The following is a 24,172-nucleotide window of genomic DNA, read 5'->3' on the forward strand; positions in this document are numbered from 1 at the left end:
GAATTCTTTGCCTCTAGTGAACTAGCCTGAGAATATGATTTTCGGAGTGACCACGGAGCACTTTATTAAGTTGTTTTATATAATATACTGTACAATACTGTGCAAAAGTCTTAGGCACCATATTATATGCTGTACCACTTTTGTTATATATGTTTATCATGTCTGCATAATTATGTACAAAATCATTCAGTATTTCCATATAACTAAAAAAATTAAAAATAAATAACATTACAGGCTGTAAGGAAAAACAATATAGTACAAGACCAGTTATCAGATGGAAACAAAAAACCTAATGTACTCTTCTAAGATTTGCATAAAAATAGAAAGGAGCGAGTGTAACAAAGTTACCAGAAGAACTCATATTTTCCAGCAAGCTCAGTAAAACCCAACAGCTGTTTTCTTATAAAACTGCACAAATCTGTCTAAAACTCCTGATTTTAAGCAATGAGTTTTTATTTTAAATATTGACTGGTAATTTTATCACTCTTTATTGCTCTTTATAGAAGTTTTGTATGTGCCCAAGACTTTTGCACAGTACTATAAATAAAACAGCTGTTAGGTTTTACTGAGCTTGCTGGAGAATATGAGTTCTTCTGGTAACTTTGTCACACTCGCTTCTTTCTATTTTTATGGAAATCCCAGGAGCTGTAATGATTCAGATCATTTAACAATTTTAAAATTACACTAAATTCAAAATGCAGTTTGTAAACGATGATTTCATTCATTAAGTGAAAAAAGATGTAAAAAAGTAATTGTCCCCTAAACCCTATAACTGGTTGTGCCACCATTAGTGGCAGCCACCCTGAGGAAAGGGTGGTTGCAATAATAATGAGTCTTTCACATTGCTGTTCACATTTTCACATAGGACCCGGTAGTTTTGCAGAACGCTTTTCCAAAAAAAAAAAAATGAAATCATCATTTAAGAACTGCATTTTGTATTCACTCAGGTTAGCCTTTGTGTAACAATAAAATTAGTTCAAGTGGGACAAGTGTGCAAAATTGTAAAATATTTTTATAGCTACTGGAAATGTTAAGTGCTAGCTCTTAGGTTAAACCCAGTCAGTGAGTCAACTATATGGACAGACGAGGAAAGTAAATTCTATAACTTGTGTGCCAGGACAAAAAGCATGTCTTACTTGTATCCTAAGAATTGGTGGGTCTAGTAGAGGCGAGACCTTTTGAAGTTTGAAGACGGCATTGTGCAGAGCATGTCGTGGGCAGTAATTGGGCGATGGTCTATTTTTAGATTCTTAGGGAAGTAACTGTGATTTTTTACATTTTATTTCATATGATGCACATAGCTACAGGAACGCAGCAATGAAGTGAGGCAGGAAGATGAAAACAAGTAAGCACCCGAATTTAAGAGGTCTCTTTGGACAATTAAGCTACATTCTCATGGTATTGTAAAAGAGAAAGCTGCGTGACAATGTCAGAATGAACTGAAGAGAGAAGCACAGTTGTTTGTTTAAAATAACCCCAGGGTACAGAAAATGTAGTGACGAGTGAGATCCAAAAAGCTTTTATCTTTATCTTGATCTCCAGGAATGTACAGCACTCACTCTTGCTGAGATTAGAAACCATCATTCTACTCATACAGGAGAATCACTAGTTATTTGGGTATAATATGAGCTCGTATTTATATTCATCGACTCAGTTCCTGAAATATAGACTTCAAATGAGTCATGTCACCAACCAAATAAATTTTAACTTTTTAACAATAAAGAGGATAATTATATTGGAACCTAATAATAAACCTGCATGTTGAGTTTACTGTAGCTCCTACAGTAAGGGCAACCTTAATATGTAGAGTCAGTCAATAATACCAACTAAGCTAAAATAAAGTCATTGCCTATGTTTGCCCGTAATAAATCTGCACTATGGGTGCTCTGTAAGCCAGACCAAAATATTCTTACAGAGTCTCTTAAACTCTTTTCAAAATTAGTTCTGGAAAATTTCAAGAAATTAACCTAGGAAGATCTGCAACAATTAGGAATATCTCTTTAACTACTGCATCTTTGTTAAGTTTTAACGATATAAGTAATATCTATGGACTCAAGTCACTGTAGTGATTACAGATTAAGAAACATCATTCCACGAAGGAGAATTCCTTCACATGCCTGTCTGGACATGACCGAGATACATTTATGTACACTACCACTAGCTGAAGTAGTTTGAAGAAATAGTTAAAAGGTTAAAATAAGCTTATTAGCTTTATTGTAATCAGTTATTGTAATCAGTGATATTATTATTTCAGGTTGAAGCCTACGTATATATGTCTGCTTGTTTTTCTGAACCGAACAACTCGTCATTGTTTGTTTTTCCTTATTTCCATGACATTTTTAGGATGTTTCTAAAGCACCACATTTCAAAGGCGTCTAATTTGTCAATAGCATTTTTACCCAATGTCCAAGTTTCACTTCCATATAGGGTAGATATGATGTTACAGTTTAACATTTTTATAGATGTTAGAATAAATTTTACGCTATTAAAGGCAATCTTTGCTATTCCTATTCTTTTAGTTACTTCTTTGGCACATGCACCATTCATGATATTTAAATAACCTCGATATATGAATTCTGTGACATTGAATTCTATGGTCTGTGTGTTTATCATCTATTTTTATATTCATGGTGGGAAGTTGTATTTCTTGTTTTGGTATATGCATGACTTTGGTCTTTTTAGCATTCATTGTCGTCCAAAGATCTTTTCAGCATTGCTGATGGTATATAGTAGCTTTGCAAGTCATTCTCGTTCTCAGGTAGTAAAACAGTGTCATCAGCATATCTTAAATTAGCTTATTTAGCTTTAACCTTTTTAACTATTTTCCCCAGCACCTGTTATTCCTTTTAGATGTTCAACTTTTTTGAATATCTTCCACTTGATGATTTAGTGATCTGTTGATAACCTAAGCAGGATTTCATTTTATTTAAGTGGTTGACCCAGTCAAATGCTTTCTCATTATCAATAAAACGTATGACAGAAAATTTTCTAAAACTGTCCTTTCAAAATTTCCTCCAATGTCTGAAACATAAACATATCAATGAAAGAGTTAGTTCTGACCAATGTTCGGATAACACATTTATTTTATTTACATAAATTAATTAAAAAAAAAACTCTGTTTAAAGACGGTATATGTATAAACAAGCATGGCAATAACATTTACAAAGGTTATTTACAAATTTAGGCTAATTATTATATTTACATTTGTAACTCAACACTTTTACAGTAAGTCAAGTGTATTGATAATCTTCATCATACATCTGGATAAAGTTAAACGTTAACAAGTGATTGCATTCATGTTAACATTCTGATATATATACAGTACAAATGGGACAAATTTATAGTTTTTTATCCAAGACTTGCACCTACTGTTATATATTGAGAAGGGATGTAAAAGGATTAAAATATAAATTTAAGAAGTTGTGGAGTTGGATCAAGTTATTTTATGCCTCTAGAAATCATCTGATCATTTGTCATTGTCAACCCTACTGCAGGTTATTTCTGTGTTTGTTTTTTATGTACTATTGCCATGGCAATGCAGGCAGCAGAGACCACACGCACCATGCTGTGCTTTCCAGAACCTGAACCTGCAGTGACTGTTTATTTACAGCATACTTGGCAAGGTATAACATTTAAATAATGCAATGGCAAATCTGCTGGTGTATGAATGGTTTGGTTAGACCACAGAAAACAAGGTGTTTAGATGTTTAACAATTCTTTAAGGCTCCTGGATCATCTTCGTGTTATTCTAATACGTAGAAAGGAATGGAATTGGACAATTCTTTTTTTTCTTCTTTTTTTTTTTGATAAACACAAAACATTATTGTTAGAAATGAAAAGCTATATATATATATGAGATAATAAATCAGAAGCCTATTTTCATGATATTTATATTTAGATGTATTAAACAACTTTGAATAGGCAATCTTTGTGGGCAGAACACCTATTATTTTTTTGAGAAAATGTATAGGAGACAGACAGTTTAAAGGAAGTGATAGTAAATACCACTTAATTTTTTGCTGCATACAGTACCAGTTAAAGGTTTGGACATACCTACTAATTCAGTGTTTTTGTTATGTGATTTATTTTCTTCATTCTAGAACAATACAGTATTGCCTAAAAACTATTAAATAACACATATGATATTAGGTAATTAAGTAACAACTTCAACATTCAGTTGCAATGTTAAGACACAAAGATCAGCTCTTTTGTAATAGTTCTTGCAGGAACAGTATTGTCATGTGCAGTTGCAAAACCGATCGAGCACCATGATGAAACTGGCTCTTATCCCAGAAAAGTAAGAATAAAAGTTAGTTTGGAATTACCCTCCTCAGAATTCATCAATTAACAGCGCCTCAGTTTGGAGCCTTTATAAATGTTTTACTGAGCATACAGTAAGTAGCAGACATCAACATCAACTGTTCAAAAAAAAAGGCATATTTTTGATGCTTGGCATTGTTTTACAGTGTAGAAAAAAAATCTGGAAGGACCAATAAACTAGAAGGTGTTTTGTATATTTGAGATCAGTATTTCTTTCTGCACATTTTGGTCTTTCCGTCACTTTTGTTGATGTAATCTTGGTTGCAGAACATTTGTGTCTCATCTCAGTATTACTTTGTGAATTCCCATTTTGCTTCTAATTACTAATATCATAAGTGGTTTGGATCTTATGGTGTGGCCTCAACATTTCTGCTCTCAATGTCTTCTTTCAATGATGAATTACAAGAAATTCACCCCTGCCCTGTTAAATGGATTGTTGATATCACTGGCTGTTTTCTTCACAGCTCTTGCAATGATTCTCTTATTAACAGCTGATGTTTTTGATTATGTCAATTCTCTGGTCTTCATTTTGGTTTAACCTTTTTGGAATCAGAATTATATTTCCAAGTATGTTGACACACACAAGGAATTTGATTCCGGCTGTTTGCCATAAATGCAGTACATTAATGCCATTTGTTGGTTAAACATATTACTTGTTTAAAGAGTCAACCTAACATAAGATAAGAGACATCTCAATTTCTTCTATTTCATCTTGTGTTGTGGGGGGCAGGGTACATTCTAAATCGTTTAGTGTGTCTAGATGTAAATATCAGTAAATAAAACCTGAAATTCTGCTGCATCTACTCATCATATTAATCTTTTGATCTCAAAATCAAATGTCTTTAGTGTGTAGCAAATGCAATGAAATTAAATGAAATATCTAGTACATCATTTCAAAATACTGTACCACAAACTGTATATTCAGTAGCATATTACATATGTTAGTCTATCTGTTTATCATGATCCAATGAGAGTGGGCGAACTCGAATGATAGTTTTCTGCATTTGGCTAATTTTTCTAAACATTTGAAACCAAAAGTTTGGAGACACCTTCTAATTCAATGGTCTACATGAGCCGTTTCATCATGGTGCCTAATGCGTATTGTAACTGCACTTGACAATACTGTTCTTGCAAGAACTATTTAAAGTGCCACTATTATGCTTTTTCAAATATGATTTTTTATGCAGTGTGTCATGTAGCTGTATGTGAACATAAACTATAAAGCTGACAGTGCATGATAAATGAAATTTTTGTCTATTAAAAAAATTAATAATCGTCTCACATTCGCTTAAACGAGTCGTTAGCAAATCTATTTTTACTCTGTCACGGATCCACGTCACTCCGTAACATATTTGCAAAATGTCCGCCCATGTTTCTATGTCGCGAACAACGGTTAGGGGTTGTAGTAATGGTGGACTAGCGCTGCCGTTATTTGTTTGGATGAGAAAAGGAGAGATTGCTGTGGATCATTTTCTTTCGAAGATTTTTTAACCGGATTATCTTTGACTGGACATATTCCCCATACTTCAGACCCTCAGTCATCTGCATCTCGGACTTCATTAACCCTGGTGAGACTGAACCATACACCACTAACACACATACAATAAGCACAGACTTCGGACATTTTACACTTACTCGCACACATACACATACCGTTTATTATATGTAGTTTGTAAATAGTGTTTATATCTTTGTTTGGTTGTGGTGCACTTTTTCGTTTACTTCATTTAGTTTTGTATAATACACGTTTGCTTTATCTACTTGTTTGTGTTTGTCCTTTTTGCTCACCGGCCTTTTAGGGCAACATCGACACAAAGATAAAAGACCTCCCGATTTTTGTAGCCACAGGTAATATAAAATTAGCTGGTCGTTACCCAGTAAAACCGACGGCATCTGTTCTATGTATTGACGGGTCTCCAGAGCCGTCGTTTAGTTATGGTCATAGGCATTTCGTTTTCCGACACACGCTGTAGCGCTAGACAAATCATAAATCACCGCGCCATCTGACCAATCACAGCAGTGAGGGCTCATGAAAAGGAGGGGTTTAGACAGACTGAATCTTCAAACTGTTTAACGCGAGTCGTTTACGAATCATTTAGAAATGGGGTATAATTAAATCTATTTTTGGAGAAAACTATAGGTTTTTTTTGACCTTGCATACACGTAAACCTGTTTTAAGAGACTCATTAAGCAATATTAGAAACCTTTAAAATGGCATAATTGGGGCACTTTAAGAACACCTGACCTTTGTGTCTTAAAATACATGACTGTTAAAATTGATGTTTGTTAATTACCTAACGCCTAAGTTCATAGTTTTTAAACCCCCATGTAGACAATAAATCACGAAACAAAAACCACTGAAATAGAAGATGTGTCCAAACTTTTGACTGGTACTGTATATATTTAATATAATAGTACAAAATAATATAACATGCAAAACTGTAAAGCACACAATGCTTGTTTTCTTATTTAATTATTTCTTACTGCAGGGGGTTTTTAGTGTAGGGGAAGGAAGAGCGAATCAAAACCCACTGAGACCAGTCTAGAGCGAGACTAAATAACCACCGGCTTCAAATGAATAACGTGGAAGGAAAATTCATGGAAACAGAAATTGAAAGTAGTTCCTGTCAGCCTGTTTGGGAATATCCAGAACACCTCCTCCATGATTAAATGAGGGGGCTGTGGCAGTATAAAGCATCACAGTATGAGACAGACCCACACAGCTAAGAGACACGACTGCACTGCCTCACACTGCAAAAGACCTTTTTGGAGAAGAAAAGAACCCGTCTTAATCATGATGAAGCCCAAGAACTTTAATCTACCCCTTCGGAGGAAAAGTAAAGGTCAGAAAAATCTTTATTTGAGCAGCAGCAAGCATTTGGATTTACATAGCAGGGAGTGTAGTTACAATGCTGGAAAACTAGGACCAGGAGGAAAAAAAATACACCTACGCTATTTGAATATTTTATAGAAAAGTGCTGAGCATTATGATAGTTAAATACTCAATTACTGTACAGAACAAAGGCAGAAACAATGGAGTCTTAATAATAATAATAATAGCAAGATTGTTTTAATTATTATTATTATTATTATGCAAACAGACTAAACAATAATCTAAATCTCTAAACGTTATTATCATACCTTTCCTTGCGTCCTTTCCTTTGTATCAGCTGTATGAAAAGAAAGCCGGGTGCGAAAAGTGCAATATAAAATATGTGTTAAATATATGTAAACAAACATAAATAGATTTTTTTTTTTTACTCTTGCTCGGAAATACTCCAGTATTCCGTCTACAGCTGTATCGACTAGATAACGTTAGGCACGTGATGCTGTTGATGTAACGAATGCATTTTTTCCCTGCATGATGGCGAGTCTCTCCTCGAATTCCTGACCCAAAAAAAAAAAAAAACGTCTTTGCTGTGACGACACGAATGCATTTTTAATAAGTTAAATAAAAGTACACACGAAATGTATTCGCTCTACTTCGCTCTGAAAAGCGTAACCAAGGACACGTCTCAGGGACGAGGACCCGTCTTACATTACAGACTCATAAATAAGCTCTAACCAATGCAAGCCAACAGAAACGCCCCGTGAACTTGAAATCCCTATTAGTCAGCTCCGAGTTGTCTTCTCAACTGTCAGCTCCGCCCCCGCCACATTGCCGAGTGACGTCACGCCAAGATGGCGGCTCAGCGCGTCGTGTATAACGCTGCAGTTTAAATAAGTTGCCCCGTGTATACAGTACAAGTGTTTATTATCGAGAAAACAACACATAGAATGTCAATAGAGCCGACCGCTGAAAATATACAGCATTTCTGTATAATCTGTATTTAGAAAATAAGAACCTATTTTTCCATGTTTTCCACAATAGGAGAGACATTATATACTGAGCTAGTCATAACCTGAAATACAAGTAAACGCTGCAGTCCTCAGTCCTGGCTGCGGCACTATAGTGTGTGTGTGTGTGTGTGTGTGTGCAAGTTTTAATTACACCCAAACAGGAGCTGCACCTGATTGTACGTTTAGTAATTATAGTTTATCGGGTGTGGCTTGGCTGGGATGAAAACCTGCACCTTTTGTACAGTAGATAGGATGAGACACATCAGACTTAGATATAGTATACTAAAATGCAAGCCTAGAGAGTATGAAACTATGGAAACTAGAAATAGAAGGACAAAAGACTGCTTAAAATAATATGTTTAATTTATGTTTTTACAAAGACTGATTTCCCCCAAGGCTGGATTGTATCAGTTTGGGAGTTATCACAGTTATCATACTGTATTTAACTAGATCGGTGTGAAAAGGCTCTGAGTTACTGATCGGTAGGTCCCAAGTTTACGTCTGAACCAATTAAAAAATGTTATCTAGTTAATCATAGTCATAGACAAACTTAATAGTGACGGGAAGTTTGAATGACTCGGTTCTTTGAATCTCGTTCATCAAAATGAACGAATCTTTTTTTTTGCGTCATTTAGTTCATTTTGATCTTTTAATCAGAAATAAAATTAAATGTTACATTTTCAATAAATAGACCCCCAACATGTATGCAGACACAAATTTTGTCTATAGTTCCAATTATGAAAATATTACAATGCAGCTAAAGACATATTATGATAAGATCAATCAAAGGTACTCAATTATTTCTGTTTCCTGTACATAACCTACAGAGGTTTTGCAATGCTTTTGCAATGCAATTCGGATGCGCGCCCAGTAGAAAATTAACGAATCACTTTCCAAGACTATTCGCCCTTTAAAAAGAACGAATCATTCATGAATCACCCATCACTCATCACCCAAACTTAACTGAATGCCTGCAGCTAGGCAAACCTAAAGTTGCACATACAGTACATCCGGGAGCTGTTCAGCCGATCTTGTTTGAGTCAGTGAAAAGCTAAGCCAAGTGAGTTTATTTTAAGGTTTGCATTTTGAGCAATATTTAGTGAAAACATAGCACAATTGGTCCCAAGAAAGTTAGCAAGGATGATAGCAACTTGAAAGAAGAGAGCCACTTTCAGTTTCACTAAAAAAGTGCCAAGAGGAAATATAAAGGTTGAGTGAGGTTTAATGTATTTATTTCATGTTTTATTTCATTTACATGTCTTTTCTAGTTTTTATTGTTTTTTTAGGCAAATATATGATTATAGTGTTGGGAATTGGTAACGTTGGTAATATTTTTGTAGGGCATTATCTGCCTTTTTACATTATTTCCTATGGGAAAAAAATGCATCTTGCAATACAGATTTTCACCTTAAGAACTCGCCTCCAAAACGGATTCATTTAGTATGCTGAGGTTCCACTGTACTCAGCTTTGTATTATAAACATGCAATATTGGAATAAGTGAATATATGACAAACTGATTAGAGAAAACCAGATAGATTGTGGTTAGAGATTATGCAGTTTTATAATATCTCAAGCATTAACATTTGTCATAACATAAATGTTAAAATAAATCTCTCGAATGGTAAACTTCTTGCAGCAGCGAAATCATCTTGTCAGCCCAGTCTGTTCTTGCAGTGGTGACCATGTCCATTACCTCCTTTTTAAACTTGGCTAGTGCAACTGGCTAGTGCATGTTACTGCAAAATAAAAAAGTAACTACATTTTTTAAAGTACCTAATTACATTACAAAATTACTGTCTTTAAAAAGTAATCAGTTACATTACAGCGTTACTTTATAATAAAAGTAACTAGTTAGAGTACTTTTCCATTGCAGAAAATTAAAACTCCATTGTGATTCCTCATGCATGTTTTTTTTATTCAAGACCTTCACAATTATTCTACCATTATAACTTAGCGAAGTTTGGCCCATAATCTATTAACTACTAATACTCCTGAGATGTGAGGATTATGGGCCAAACTTCGCTAAGAAATAACCAAATGGGGCGGGACTTGTACGATGACTTTTACACACACAATAAGTAATTGGGAATGACGGCTGTCTGGCTCACAGATAACATAAATTGTCTAAATAACGGATTACATTTTTGAAAAAGTAACTTTATAACTAAGTACTTAAATGATGGACCTAACACGTTACATTACTCGTTACATCAAAAAAGTAATCAGGTAACTTTGTAAACTTTGTAACGGGTTACACCCAACACTGTTTAAAAAAAATAGTTAATGAGTGCTGTCGACATTTGTCAAAAATTGAATGTTCTGTTACACTGAGGTAGTTACAGTATGGTTATTTACTGATGTCTATTGTGCAATAACAGTAGCTTTTACCAAATGCCTCAATTTCATAGCTTTTTTCAGTGGCATACATTTAATGTTTTATTGTAAAAATAGTTGCCCTTGAAAGTAGCTTGAGCACACAATCTTGGTTTTATTCTAGAAGCTTTTATACATACAGTAGGTCCATACATTTTAACATTTTTAATCAGTTTTTAGGCATTTGGCCTCTCACATTGAATTTCAAATTAAACACTCAAAACCTGACTCGAGTGAAGACTTTTGGCTTTAATTCAAGGGGTTTGACAAAAGTGTGAAATTAACCATTCAGAAAGTACAGCCATTTTAAATCAAACACACACTTATTTTAGGGGCTCAAAATAATGGAACAAATTTACATAATTACATACATAAAGACTGCAATTAACACTTTAAAAATCCTTTACAGTCCATTGGCGACCATATATGCATATGCCATAACACTGCCACCATGTGTGAAAGATGATGTGGTATGCTTTGAATCTTGAGCTGTTCCTTTCTTTCTTCATACTTTTCTTTTCTCACTGTTCTGGTACATGTTAATTTGGGTTTTATCAGTCCAACGAATCTGACAAAGTCTAATCTGTCGTTCTGTTCTTGAGTGTTACCAGTGGTTTGCACCTTGATGTAAAGTATTTGCATTGATTTCAAAGTTAGACATCTGTTTGGGCCTCTGGTTACGAATTTGAATAAACACCTACCAAATGCAAATGTAACACTCAGAACCACCCCCAGGCCTTTTATCCCATTTTATTTGTCATAAGGTAATGAGGGAATAGGCCACACCTGGCCATGCAAGTGTTTATGTGTTCCATTATTTAAAAGCCACCCAAAACAGGTGTGTGTGTGTGTGTGTGTGTGTGTGTGTGTGTGTGTATAAAAGTGGCTGTAATTCCTGAATTGTTAATGGTATACTTTTTAAACCGCTTTAAAACTGACAGTCTGAATGTTTCATTTTAAATTATGTGGTGGTGTACATAAGCCAAATGCCAAAAAGTATTGTACCTTTGTTTGAAGATTTATGGACCTGAGTTTAATATAAGGCAAAAGTATGTGGACATTATCAAAGTGTTTTTTGGGCGTTTAAGTTCCAGTGAATGATCAGGTAAAGACATTCTAGAAAGTTCTTTGCTTCCTATTTGTAAAAACTAATTTGGGGAAGAACCTCATAAAGATGAGATGGTGTCCACAAGCCTTTGGGTCTATAGTGTACATAAAGTCCTGCCTCAGGTCTGTGTACATGGGGCTTGCTTGTTCTGCATATGCTTGGTGGGTTTCCTCCCACAGGCCGTTTCCAGATTGCCCATAGTGTGTGAGTGTGTTTGTGTGCGCTGCAACATACTGGTACCCCATCCAGCCTTGTCCCTGAGTCCCCTGCCTTCCGTGACCCACAACCTAGTTTTTCCTGCATCTTCACTCTGTTTATCCACTCGCATAAACAACATCCCTCCCCACAGTCTTACTCCCATTAGTCTAACAGATCTGGAATCTGTAAACAGGAAAATGGAGGTTAAAGGCTTTTTTAAGATTAATTTACAAGTAGGGTTAAAGATTTATCACACTCTAAAAAAAACTGATGGCTGAATTGGTTTATAAATAATTAATTAATCATTAAATATTCTTGGTGAAAAGATGCACTTTTTTCTAGTGTCACAATTCTTAACATTCTCCACTTTTTGATTTGCCTGAAATCCAAATCCTATGTTTGGCTTTCTCATGTGCTTTAGCTCCATTAACGGCCTCCTAAATTTGTTGTTCACCCACAGCACCGTCTATGGAGTCACAGTTTTGATCTACTACCTCGCCTGAAAATGTATACACACTTCAGAAAAAGAAAAAAAAAAAGCATAAAGATTTTAATACTAAATGTATTGCTATATGTTATATATTGAAATATATATTATTAATAATATGACAATACCTGTATCATTACTATTATATTAATATTATGTCTTTCATACTATTTTTCTTTTTCTGAAGTGTGTTAAAAAAAATTTATATACTGTATATAAAATACTGACTCTGTATATATCTAAAATTACAACAATGGGTTAATGGACCATACATGAAAAGTATAATCAGCATTTCTGCTGCTGTATGCCATAATTGCCATTATATTCGGCCTTCATTACTGAGCAAAAACTCAAAGTTTATCTGTATGGACACAAATTATTTTTTTATTTGCCCTGCGTGGTAAAAATACTGTTTGTGCTTGTAATGTCCACGTTAGATATGTGAGCTACAAAGCATATTATAAGCATCGGTTAAGAACATTTTAATCAGTTAATTTTTTAACAGTAGTTGTTTGTTTAATGGTTAATCATTAACGTATCCAGTTACAGGTTGTTTTTTTTTCAAGGCATTTTAAAGCTGAAAAGTATCTTGATTTGGTCAATTTGTTTTTATTTTACTAAAACATGCTTCTTTTTAAGGCTAATTTCACTGTCTGTTGGTTCATGAATTATATTTTTGCAGGTAAAAAAGTTCCTCAAAACAGTGAGTCCGTAGGTGAACAACCATCTGAAGAGGCCGTTAATGGAGCTGAAGCACAGGAGAAAGTCAAACATAGTCGTTGGATTTCAGGCATTAAAAAGAAGAGTGGTAAAAAACGACAAAAAGAAGACAGTCCAGGTACATCTAATATTTTCTTCCACTAATGATATTTGGTGATTTACTAATATCATAAATATGTCAGAAATAATGTTCTTTTGGAAAGTGATTTCAATATAGGTTATGGTCGAAATGCTGTATCATTATATCATTCTCACATTCTTTCAGATACCCCAGTAATTTTTGATTTCAACCAGAATGTTGAACAGAATCATTTGGCAGAAGCTAGCCAGCAACTTTTAGAACGAGAAAAGCACCTTTTCGGTCCACAATTATCAGCCGAGGAAGTAATTTGTACCGACGACAAAACGGACAGTTTGCAGAAGGACTATGAAACTTTGATGCTTCACCTAAGGATGGCTGTCAATGATTCCTTCAACAGGGAGAATCAAAAGAAACTCAGAAGTGCTATAAAGGCTGTGAGTGAGCAGGAAGAACAAGATAGGTACTGGGAGGAAGTTGCTGAAGATAAGCATCCATGCTGGAGGCCATTGAAATGCAGAGAGATTCATGACACCATGCTCAGAAAAATAGTAGAGGTACGGCTGCAGCAGGCGAACGAGGAGGAGAATGGCACAGACAAGCTGTCCACCTCCCTTAAGAGAGAGGTGTGTCGGCTGGGCAAGCGCATTCGAAAGGACCTGCTCTACATTGTTGAAGACGTGCGGCAATGTTACACGCCAGAGTTTGACATTTGCAACATGTATGTTCAGCTCTATCATCAAGCCTTTTCTACAAAACTGATGGAGATTACTCGGACCAACATTGAATTACAAGATATCACCTACATATTATTCTGGATTCATAATTATTATCCAAAGTAAGAGACAAATGATAAAACTACTAATACAAGTACAAAGCCTTATTTAATTTGCACACTCACATTCAAGTGGAGAACATCTTTACAGCTTTGCATATTTTACGTGTATTGTTTTTCAGTGATATTTTGCAACAGAAAGAGCTGAAGCCACACATCAACACTGAAACGTTAGGAGCTTTGTTACCTGGGGAGGACCTTAAGTCACTGGAGGAACAGTACCTGTCACTCAAAGAGGTGATGCCAATGGGTAGAAGAGTATAAATATTGTATTTATAAATATAAGACACACTGAATTACTATTTAATAATATTTTATTTTATTATATTTTTTATATTATATTTTTTTTTGAACAAAAGATTTTGGTTAATATTTTCTTTTAAAAACAAACAGGGATGTTAATGCCCAGGTATTTATATATTTTTCAAGCAAAGTTATTTTAATAAATAGTTTTTATTTAAACAAGTAAGTAAATGCTCAGCCTACAGTATTTGGAAATTTTTTGGGTGACTCCCTCCTCAGGGAGTCAATGTCTCAGAGATGACACTAGTCTGCAAAGCTTCGACAATATTCTGTTACATATGTACAGTATGATATAAAAATGGTTTATCCCTTATTTCTTAATGTTTGATCATTTTTTTAGATTTTGATAAAATTTTATGTTTCATAATGTCACTGGAATGGTTGGTGTTAAAAGGATGCAGGCACAGCTTAGTTAGGACTTTTAAAAATAAATTAAATACAAGCAAGAAGACAGAAGCAGACAAGGCCCAAAACTCAAAATCGATCAGATGCTAGAGGAGTTCAGGTCAGGAGTTCAGACATAAGCTCAGTTTTGGTCAGTTACAAGTTCAAATGTGAGACGAGAAACTAGGCTGTGCATGGACACGTGTGTCAACATAAAAGTCCTGGAAGCACATGAAAAACGCTAAGAGACAATGTGCATGGAACACCCTTCAGGGAGTTTTCCTTGCCACTGTCAGGCTTGCTCATCAGGGACAATCTTATCAATTTGATTCAAATACACATTCACATTTCATACTTCAATAATTCCTTTGATTGTGTAAAGTTACTTTCTGACGATGACAATCTTTAAAAGTGCTATACAAATAAAATTGAATTGAACTATTATCCTTCCAAGAACTGATTTAAAAAAGACTTTCACTTTAGCTACTTTTATTTACCATCTTATTTATTTATTGATTGATTGATTGATTGATTCTGTAGTAATCAAAATTTATTTTACAAGGCCGGGCCACTAAATCCTTTCTCATTTGGTGCTTGGGACAGGCAACAATTATGTAATTTTGTATGGGCATAGGGTTAAGGGCCTTGTCTAAGAGTCAAACAGGGGCAACCCGGCTGTGGCAGGGCTCAAATCCCAGACACCTAGTATGCACAATGTACAGTATAAGACAGCAGGATTTAAGTATATGAATTTTTTTCCCTAGTAAATTAGAACCTGCATCCTCACCCTGTGTCCAAGTAAAACAAACAGTGATGCTGTAACAAAGAAGAGTGTACATCCTCATCTTGTATTTGAGTAAAACAGACATAAATCCTGTAATCAAGTAAAAGACCCTCTTTCTTCAAAGGCCAACATTTATGATCATATCATTACTTATTCAAAAACATGTGGAAATAGTAGTGAAACAAATGAGATAAAATAAACTTTTAACATATTCAAAATAATTTTACGAGGCTAGAATAAAATCAGTTAGCTTATATGTTAATTTTCAGAATGCTAATAATAATGTAATCCTATATATCTTGTTTACAGGCGGAAATCCTCACATGGTTGACCAATGCTCTTAAAAAAGAAGAGGAAATTTGGCAGAAGAGTGACAAACTTGAGCTCTTTGATGGATGCTTCTTCTCCAACCTTGCTGTGGATGTTATACCTGTACGAATAATCTTAAGTTTTTTTTTGAGATCTATTTTATAGGCAGTTCTTTGTTTTTTGATGATATCTTGGCAAGTAAAAGTAGAAAGAGCTATCTAAAACAATTTTTTTTCTCTTTTCATTTTGTATATGTGTCATATACAATACTGTAAATAAGTTAACCTCGTGTTTCAGATTGTTAATGGAGCCATGAAAGAGGCTGTGGATATCCTGAGTAACCGAAACGATGCTCAGAGGATTCTGCTTCCGCTGAAAAGCTTCCTACTGAGGTACGAGAAATAATACAGAAATAATACAAAAAATGTCTGTCTGTCTGTATGTCTGTCTGTTTATTTGTCTGTATCTATGTATGTATGTCTGTATCTTTGAATGTCTGTCCAGTTACTAGGTAATAATTAATGCAGTGCTCTGGAATGTCACTATGAGATAAAACATGGGTCGTTAGAGCAAACATATCCACAGCAGTCCGAGGTGAGGGTGTGTAAAATATCCGAACTGAGATCTGCTCAAATCAAAATGTAAAAGTGATGTTACGGACAGTACATTTTGACTTTTACTCATTATTTTCCTCTGGAACATACGGCTAAAGCCACTATATAATTTTCTTTAGAAGCCTTGACCTTACACATTTTAGACAAACCAGTAACACACACCGATGGTATAGTAATGTTGTATAGCTACTGTTAATACTTAATACAGTATTGCAACTACAACTGTGGTGTTTAAGTTAAACAGGGACTTGTGATGAAGTTCTTGTGAATGATGGCATAACATTGATTGACATTTACAGAAGCCTTCAAACACAGTATGGTGATGAGACTCTTAACCTAAGTGGACTCTTAATTTCCACATGTTTGGGCCCTTAAGGGGATTGCTGGGATGCCAGCATTCCAGATGTGAAGCAGGCAGTTTGATCATTTTTCTGCCATACTAAGAAAATCCATGCACTGGTAAAACACTGGGATAAGTGCATTATGTAACAAGGGATTATATAGAGGAATAAAGGTAGTTTTTACTCCAGTAACAGTGTTCTGTTATTCTGCACAATCAAAAGTTCAGGTTCGACTTGAAAACAGCTGTATTTTACATATATTGAACCAGCACTTTCAAACGGTGTGAGCTGTATGTGGAAAATAAAAGTTTAAATCCCAATGTTGTTTTCTTTACAGCTACAAGAAATCCATAACTGAACTTATAAAAGGAAAGAACACAAATATCACAGACAGCCTGAAAGGCAGCCTGGTTAGCATAAAGCAGCTACGGTAAGATTGTGACACATTATTAGAAATATTTTCAAGAATGTAAGAACAGCACATGTATGTTTTATGTGTACTATTATACTAGTATATATATATATATATATATATATATATATATATATATATATATATATATATATATATCCTGAACAACCATGTTTAATAATAATTTGGAAGGTCACAGCTATTATCCAGTTGTAATACAGGATGACTCTACTTACAGGGAGTACATAGAGAAACAGGACAATCTCTCAGATGAAGTGAAAGAAACATTGCTGTCCATTCTGTCTGAGATGAGAAACTCCTGTGACTGTTACTTTCTCACCCCCATACACAAGGATCTCAAGGTACAATTAAATGTGTATATAACACAACATAGGCCAACTATTATTCACAGAAATTTATCTGTAAGGGATGACATTAGTTAACATAGTATGCTAAGAACTTCTAAACATATTCGGACAGTGGTACAATTGTCACACAGTGCTGTGGGAAAGTATTTGCCCCCCTTCCTGGTTTATTGATTCATTTTAGTTTTTGAATATTTGTTACATATAAACACGTTCAGACTATGTAAACAGATTTTTTTCCAGAAGCTATCTGTCTTCAAATTAAAAAAGGATTAAAATGATACACACACACACACACACACACACATACACACACACACTTACCTACAACTTAAACACCACAACTTAAAATAAATGGGACTTAACTGATAAACGCACACACGCAAACACACTGATCAACAACCATTTAGAAATCTCACATACCACTTGATTTTGCTTTTTACACACTATTTATTACCTGCTATTTACACAAGGACTGTTTTATAGATATATATTAGCTACTGTTCTTATCTCAGTACCTCATTATCACAGTACTGGATTGGATTGTGTCATGTTGTTTGTCGTGTTGTTGCTCTTGCATTTGCACATGCACTTTATGTTGTCTTTTTGTATCGTATGTAGTTTGTTTGTTTTTTTGCAAATTTATAGTGTTAATTTGTTTTGTCCCAGCTAGTCAGCTAAATAGGTGTCTTATTTAGCTAGTTAGTGTTTGTTCATTTATGCTGTTTCTATGTAGCACCTTGGTCCAGGAGGAATGCTGTTTGCTAGGAAGGCTAATTTTTGGTCATCAGTTTGTGACCTCAAGCTCAAGTGCAGCAAGACCATAAACTGAAACACACCAGCAAGTCCCCCTTTAGTTGGGCTAAAAATACAAAATTAAGGTTTTGGAATAGCCTAGTCAAAGTTAAATCCAATTGATATCCTTAAACAGTCGTTTATGCTTGAGAACTCTCCAATGTGGCTAAATTTAAATAATTCTGAAAAGTAGATTGGGCCAAAATTCCTCCACAGTGATATAAAAGACAGATTGCAGATATTGCCGCCAAGGATGGCAAAACCATCGCCTTATTTTTAAAGGGGGCAATTACTTTTTCACATAGGGCACATTTGGACAGCTTTTTTCCCTTAATAAATGAAATAATTTGCATTAACTTAGGTTATTTTTTGCAATATTAAAATTTGTTTGATGATCTGAATCATTTCAAGTGTGACAATTTTGAAAAAATAAAAATAAAAATCACATCCAGGAATGGGCAACTAGTTTTTCACACCACTGTATAAAGTGTATTTCCTTGTCCACAACAATGAAATTAAAATAAAGCAATCAAGGTCTGAAAACTTTCAGCTTTGAGTCAAGTTTTACAAAAATATTGTCGTAACAGCATACGAATTACAGTCATTATTACGCAGATCATTCATTTTTACAAGCATTAAATGAATTGAATAGCAGACTGATTACAGACCAGTTTCCTGAACAGTTGTGATCTGTTTCTTAATTATTTCCTGACAAACAAAGAAGAAAGGAGATGATTTGGTGGGAATTAAATAACATGCATGCTGTGAGAGTGGTTTAAACAACAATTACAGTAATTAGTAAATCCAGATGCATTTGAATGCTTTTTTTTCTGATAAAACCAAAAATAAAAAAAACTTGTCACAAAAAAAACAACAACCCACAATTGGACGTAATTGTTTCTTTACAGGAGCATTATCGCAAGCTGTGGACTCCAGGATGGTTGTCCGAAAGTCATACAATAATTAAAGATCTACTAAGCATTCTACAGGATATGGTCCAGGACTTTAGAGACATCCAGCCTGACTGCAAGAAGGTCAGTCAGAAAGTCAAAATCAAAAACATCTAATAACAATTTTGCGCTTTTGTAAAGGTTATTTCTGTGGCTGTAAAAGTGTTGCAGCACATATAATTCGTGCCGTGAAATAAAATCTAAATGTGTACATAGGAGCTGTTGGGACAGCTGCATTCTGAAGTGATGGCTACATATGTCAGAAGAATGTTAAAAGGCAAACTGAAACTGAAAGACAAGGATGACCAGGAAACAGCTGCACGCTTTCTGTGTGAGGACAGCGCCATTATCCACACAACATTTATCCAGATAGTAAGTATACAATATCTATCTATCTATCTATCTATCTATCTATCTATCTATCTATCTATCTATCTAGATAGATAGATAGATAGACAGACACACAGACGGACACACACACAGAGCACCGTACAAAATTCTTGAGCAAAACAACTGGAAACAAAACAAATGTTTTACTGTAAAATGCTGCAAATTGCCTAGAGAGTTCATTTGTATTATAAAAATGTATTTGTCACCAGTATACTAATCATTGGCCTGATCATCTGATCATCGCTGGCTTATGCCTTAAGTTACATAATTTCATGCTTGAATCATTCATAGGTCCCTGTGGAGATTAACAAACAAAAAAACATTGTTTTGGACATTGAACATCTGGCCTGAAAATTAAATCCAAATTTTTTTAGGAGGCCTGGAAAACTATTCCTCATTCCTGCATTAAAAAATGCAAGAAAATCTGGCTTTTATAAGCAAAGTATGAAGAAATGGCTCATTTCATGGCTCCAAACTATTTCGCAATTATTAGTCAAAGGTCTGCCCCTCAAATATTTTGAATTTTGACTGCCTTTTTTACAACATCTTATTCGATCTTCTTTTCTGATCCCATCTTTTTGTCCAAGCTACAAAGATGAACTTTATGGAAAGCTTACAATAGCAAGCTCTGTCTGTCTCTCTCTTTCTTTCTCTCTCCTTCTCTCTCTCTCTCTCTCTCTCTCTCTCTCTCTCTTACACACACACACACACACACACACACACATTTTTTGCATGCCACTCTGTTTTCCAAACATATAAACCAAATTTAGAGCATCTGTTTTTCATTATGGTCTCCACATCTGGGGAAATAATGTAAAAAGTGAAAGAGTTTTTAGGGGGTTTTTTAGGGTTCATCCACAGAGCACAAAGAAGCACTGTATTGATGTGCTGAAAACATTTTTGTAATGTAACTTATAACTGAAATCATCTACATTAGCCCTCTTAGGTATATATATATATATATAGTCCTCCAAAAGCATATTGTCCAGATTCAAAACTGACCTATCCATTCTAGTTCATTAAAATGTTGACATTTTCTTGTCATTAAAATATTTTTTGACCAAATAAAAAGCGTAAGCAAATAGTTCATCTGTACCAACACACACCACCATCTCTCTGTGTTTAACCACCATTTAAGTAAATAAAGCCATGCTCAATTTTTTCTCAGACAGTTCTCACAACCCCTGTGGTCAACTTGTCTAAAAGATGCAAAAGTGAAACAGAATGTAATTTGGGGGGGATTTTTTCCCCAGCCAACACACATATAATACACACAAAAGAATTGTTATAGATTTTACTAACTGATGCACATAACAGATGTTCAAAACTGACCTATACATTACCCATTTTTTCCAAACACATTTTGCTGTTCCAAGGGAAGCGACGCATACATACCAAGCCAAGGTCATTACACACTGCCACCTAAAGACAATGTTTGGCACATAAACAGCCTTTGTTCAGAAATAGAATATAAGCAAAATTTTGCTGTTTTCCATCCATTAGCTACAGCTAATTAGTACAACACACACCAACAGAGGGGTATGAAACCTTCCTCTGGGACAAATGAGGCCGGGAAACTCAAAAGAGGAAAGCAAGGGTCGTCTCATTCATGAGCTCATCACAGACGTTTCAAAAAGTTTGGAAGTTTTTTGACCTCACTTGTTTTTTTCGTCTGAGATTTTCTTGGGCTCACGTTGTGAAAGGCTGTTTTTTAGCTAAACAAAGAAGCTTTTTTTTTTTTTGGAATTTAGTCATAGTGTCAATATAGTAAACAACACAAGAAAACAACACAAGTAAACTGATTTGATATTACTTAATAATGTAGTTTACTTAAAGCATCTCAAAGCTAAAATATATAGAGAGACAAAAATCCTGCATATGCTTAAGGATGACATTTAGCAAACATTTTTGGGGGAAACTAATTCAATTATACACAAATAGATGACTATCTAAATAGACTGTTGTTCTGTTCTTACAGGGATCTGAAGAGAAATGGCTTTCCAGCATTTTACCCAAGCTATCAGAAGTGGTGAGGCTGCAGGACCCAGGAGCACTTCAACTTGAGATAGTTACTCTGGCCAGAACTTACCCTGACATCAGGTGAGTGTAAATGCTTCCCTGAGTTTAATATTAATCCATAACTTGGCACCTAAATCCTAACTGGTGTTCTGTGAAGTAAAAGGTTCATGGACCTGATTTTCCGTCTGGTAAATGTCCTTTCTAAACAAAACTTTAGTTAAGCCTTAAACATTAAGTGGCAGGGGTGTGTGCCAAACCGAACTCTGTGTGCCAGAAATGCACCAAGAGTCAATAACAGATTTAAAAAACAAACTCCTTCTCTGGATGTCCTGCTGGTGTGTGTCAACGAGGGACAAAAGGGCAGGGTATCAGCAGCACTATGGAACAAATTATTACAAATTCAAAAAGCAGTTGGGATGCATTTCCAGTATAAGGTCAATTTTATTGTAGGTGCCAGAGAATTTAAGGCACAAGCTGTGGTTATATCTTGGATGGATGGCCAGTCCATCGCAAGGTCAATCACCCACACATTAATTGTGGGCAATCTGGAAAATACATTCAAGACTTTGGAATGTAAGAGGAAACTGGAGTACCCTGAAGAAACCCAAATTGCATGGGGAGAATATGCAAACTCCACATACTGTACATAGAGTGGAGGCTATATTTGAACCACTGACGTTTGCGGCACCAATGCTAACCAGTGCTAAGCCGCGGTGCCACTATACTTAGCAACGTATGTTTTTAACATCATTCTTCGTAACTGAATACTTTGCTATTTGCTGTGTCTCACATGTTCTTTAAAATATTCTAGTTCTTCTCACAGGAGCACATATTTTAATAATTGTCAGGTTCTTTAGGTGTTTAAACCACTTTTTTGATGTGGAAAAGATGATTTGTGGATATATTTAGCAGTTCTGTATTAAACCATACCACTGGCATTATACTTGTTTTTCCACCGCACTGAGGAACAACTTACTGTTTAAACTTTTACTTGCATCAGGATTCAATAAACTGGGTTTCATTTTATATTTCGAATGAAATAAAAATGATAACAATAGGACTGATAAATGCCCTTAATTAAAAAAATTGGCAGCAAAAAATTATTTTGCATTGATGAATTGTATGAAATATATTGTTATTTAAGAAACCATCCACAATAACTGCATGTTTCCATGTTTTCTTTTAACAGTGAAAGCCAAGTCCTTGCACTCCTGAACCTGAAAGCAAACCTCTCCAAGGGGGAAATGCGCAGCATTAAAAAGAGCCTGAATGAGCACAGGGATTCACTGAGTACTGAGCCGATGCCAGCCTTCTTCTCCAAAGTCCGTTTGAAAAGAAAGTTAACTTTCACATTGTCAACTAATCGCTTACCTGGAGTTGAAAGAGCCCTTCTTGAAATTGCTGGTTCAAAGTAATGTTCATTGATTACCAACTATTAAACCTGCTATAATATTATATTTATTAGGGGGTTTAATATTCATGTATGCTAGTCTCACTAACCTAGTTATAGATTACTTATTGCAAGAGAATCATTTTTGGGGGGACAGGAGAATGTAATCATTTCATGTTCGCTGTTACTGTACGTAAGAAACCATAGGTAGTGACTATGTATTTTTTAAGTGTTTATAAAAGAATCTGTGATAGATTTACATAATTCTGTGACTAATGCCCAATTACTGTATGTGTTATCGGGACATATAGCTGAATGGGTTGAGGGCCAAAGTATTATTAAAGTATTATTTTTGACTTTTATCCTATCATATAGGACTCCTGTGTATGATGTAATAAACATAAAAATGAAAGTCATTGAATTGCAATCCAATAGAATAACCCTATGGGCATCCTCTATTCGCTTTTTTTTATGCGTTTGGTGTATTAAATGTTCAATGTGGCCAAGTTTACATTGTTATTTGCAAATTTCCAATATTTTTGGTTTGTTTGTAGATGACCAGTGCAGATGACATGTACTGTATAATGCTTGATAAGTTGCTTTATTTTAAGTAATTCAAATGGGCATTTCCAAGATGTGTGCTGTGTGCTGTTAATAAATTTGAAATCCTGTGTATGTTGTCTTTTAATATATTGTTTATTTAAATGTTTCTGTTATCTTTCATTGTTTGTTCTAACTACTTATTTTATAAATGTGTTACAGGGTAATATATTTATGACATGGTCATCATTAATGTGTTTTGTCATTGATTAATTAAGGATCGATCTGCATGTCATTAAGTGGAAAGGCAAAAGCGTTGGCATTATACATGTTGTCCCTTTTTGTGTCTGTGTGTGTGTTTGTGTGTGGGCCCTGTGCTAAAGTATACTAGTGATGCTGAATTGATCCTTAGAGGGTAGACTGGGTCCACCTGACTTGGATTATTCAGTTAGTAAATGAATTTAAAAAATAAAAAAATTCATAGCAGTTATTCAACAAAATGTTTTACAAGTCTTGAACCACCCCTCATTTCTTTATATTAAATTAAATTAAAGAAATAAAAGCAAATGTTTTATTGTGACAGGCGGGAAAGTGCCTAAAGATTTTACAGGTTTA

General features: G+C 34.8%; 1 protein-coding gene across 1 annotated transcript; it reads left to right on the plus strand.

The window, feature by feature from the left end:
* Positions 1 to 7,036: 7,036 nt before the first annotated feature.
* Positions 7,037 to 23,692, plus strand: tnfaip2a (tumor necrosis factor, alpha-induced protein 2a). The gene is made up of 12 exons (XM_053489027.1): positions 7,037 to 7,163; positions 13,010 to 13,165; positions 13,313 to 13,964; positions 14,084 to 14,198; positions 15,742 to 15,864; positions 16,039 to 16,133; positions 17,034 to 17,126; positions 17,347 to 17,470; positions 19,177 to 19,302; positions 19,435 to 19,590; positions 21,587 to 21,708; positions 22,817 to 23,692. Exons 1-12 carry the CDS (start codon positions 7,115 to 7,117, stop codon positions 23,040 to 23,042), a joined length of 2,037 nt encoding a protein of 678 aa, XP_053345002.1. The 5' UTR covers positions 7,037 to 7,114; the 3' UTR covers positions 23,043 to 23,692.
* The last annotated feature ends 480 nt before the right edge of the window (positions 23,693 to 24,172 follow it).

Source organism: Clarias gariepinus, chromosome 27 (genome assembly GCF_024256425.1).
Source record: "Clarias gariepinus isolate MV-2021 ecotype Netherlands chromosome 27, CGAR_prim_01v2, whole genome shotgun sequence".
NCBI lineage: Eukaryota > Metazoa > Chordata > Actinopteri > Siluriformes > Clariidae > Clarias > Clarias gariepinus.

What these genes read in the sequence shown, in the direction of transcription:
- tnfaip2a (XM_053489027.1), top strand. Translation starts at nt 7,115, where the DNA reads ATGATGAAGCCCAAGAACTTTAATCTACCCCTTCGGAGGAAAAGTAAA. An exon ending in ATTCATAATTATTATCCAAA is followed by an intron (nt 13,965 to 14,083) that starts GTAAGAGACAAA and finishes ATTGTTTTTCAG; the next exon opens with TGATATTTTGCAACAGAAAG. An exon ending in ACACAACATTTATCCAGATA is followed by an intron (nt 19,591 to 21,586) that starts GTAAGTATACAA and finishes CTGTTCTTACAG; the next exon opens with GGATCTGAAGAGAAATGGCT.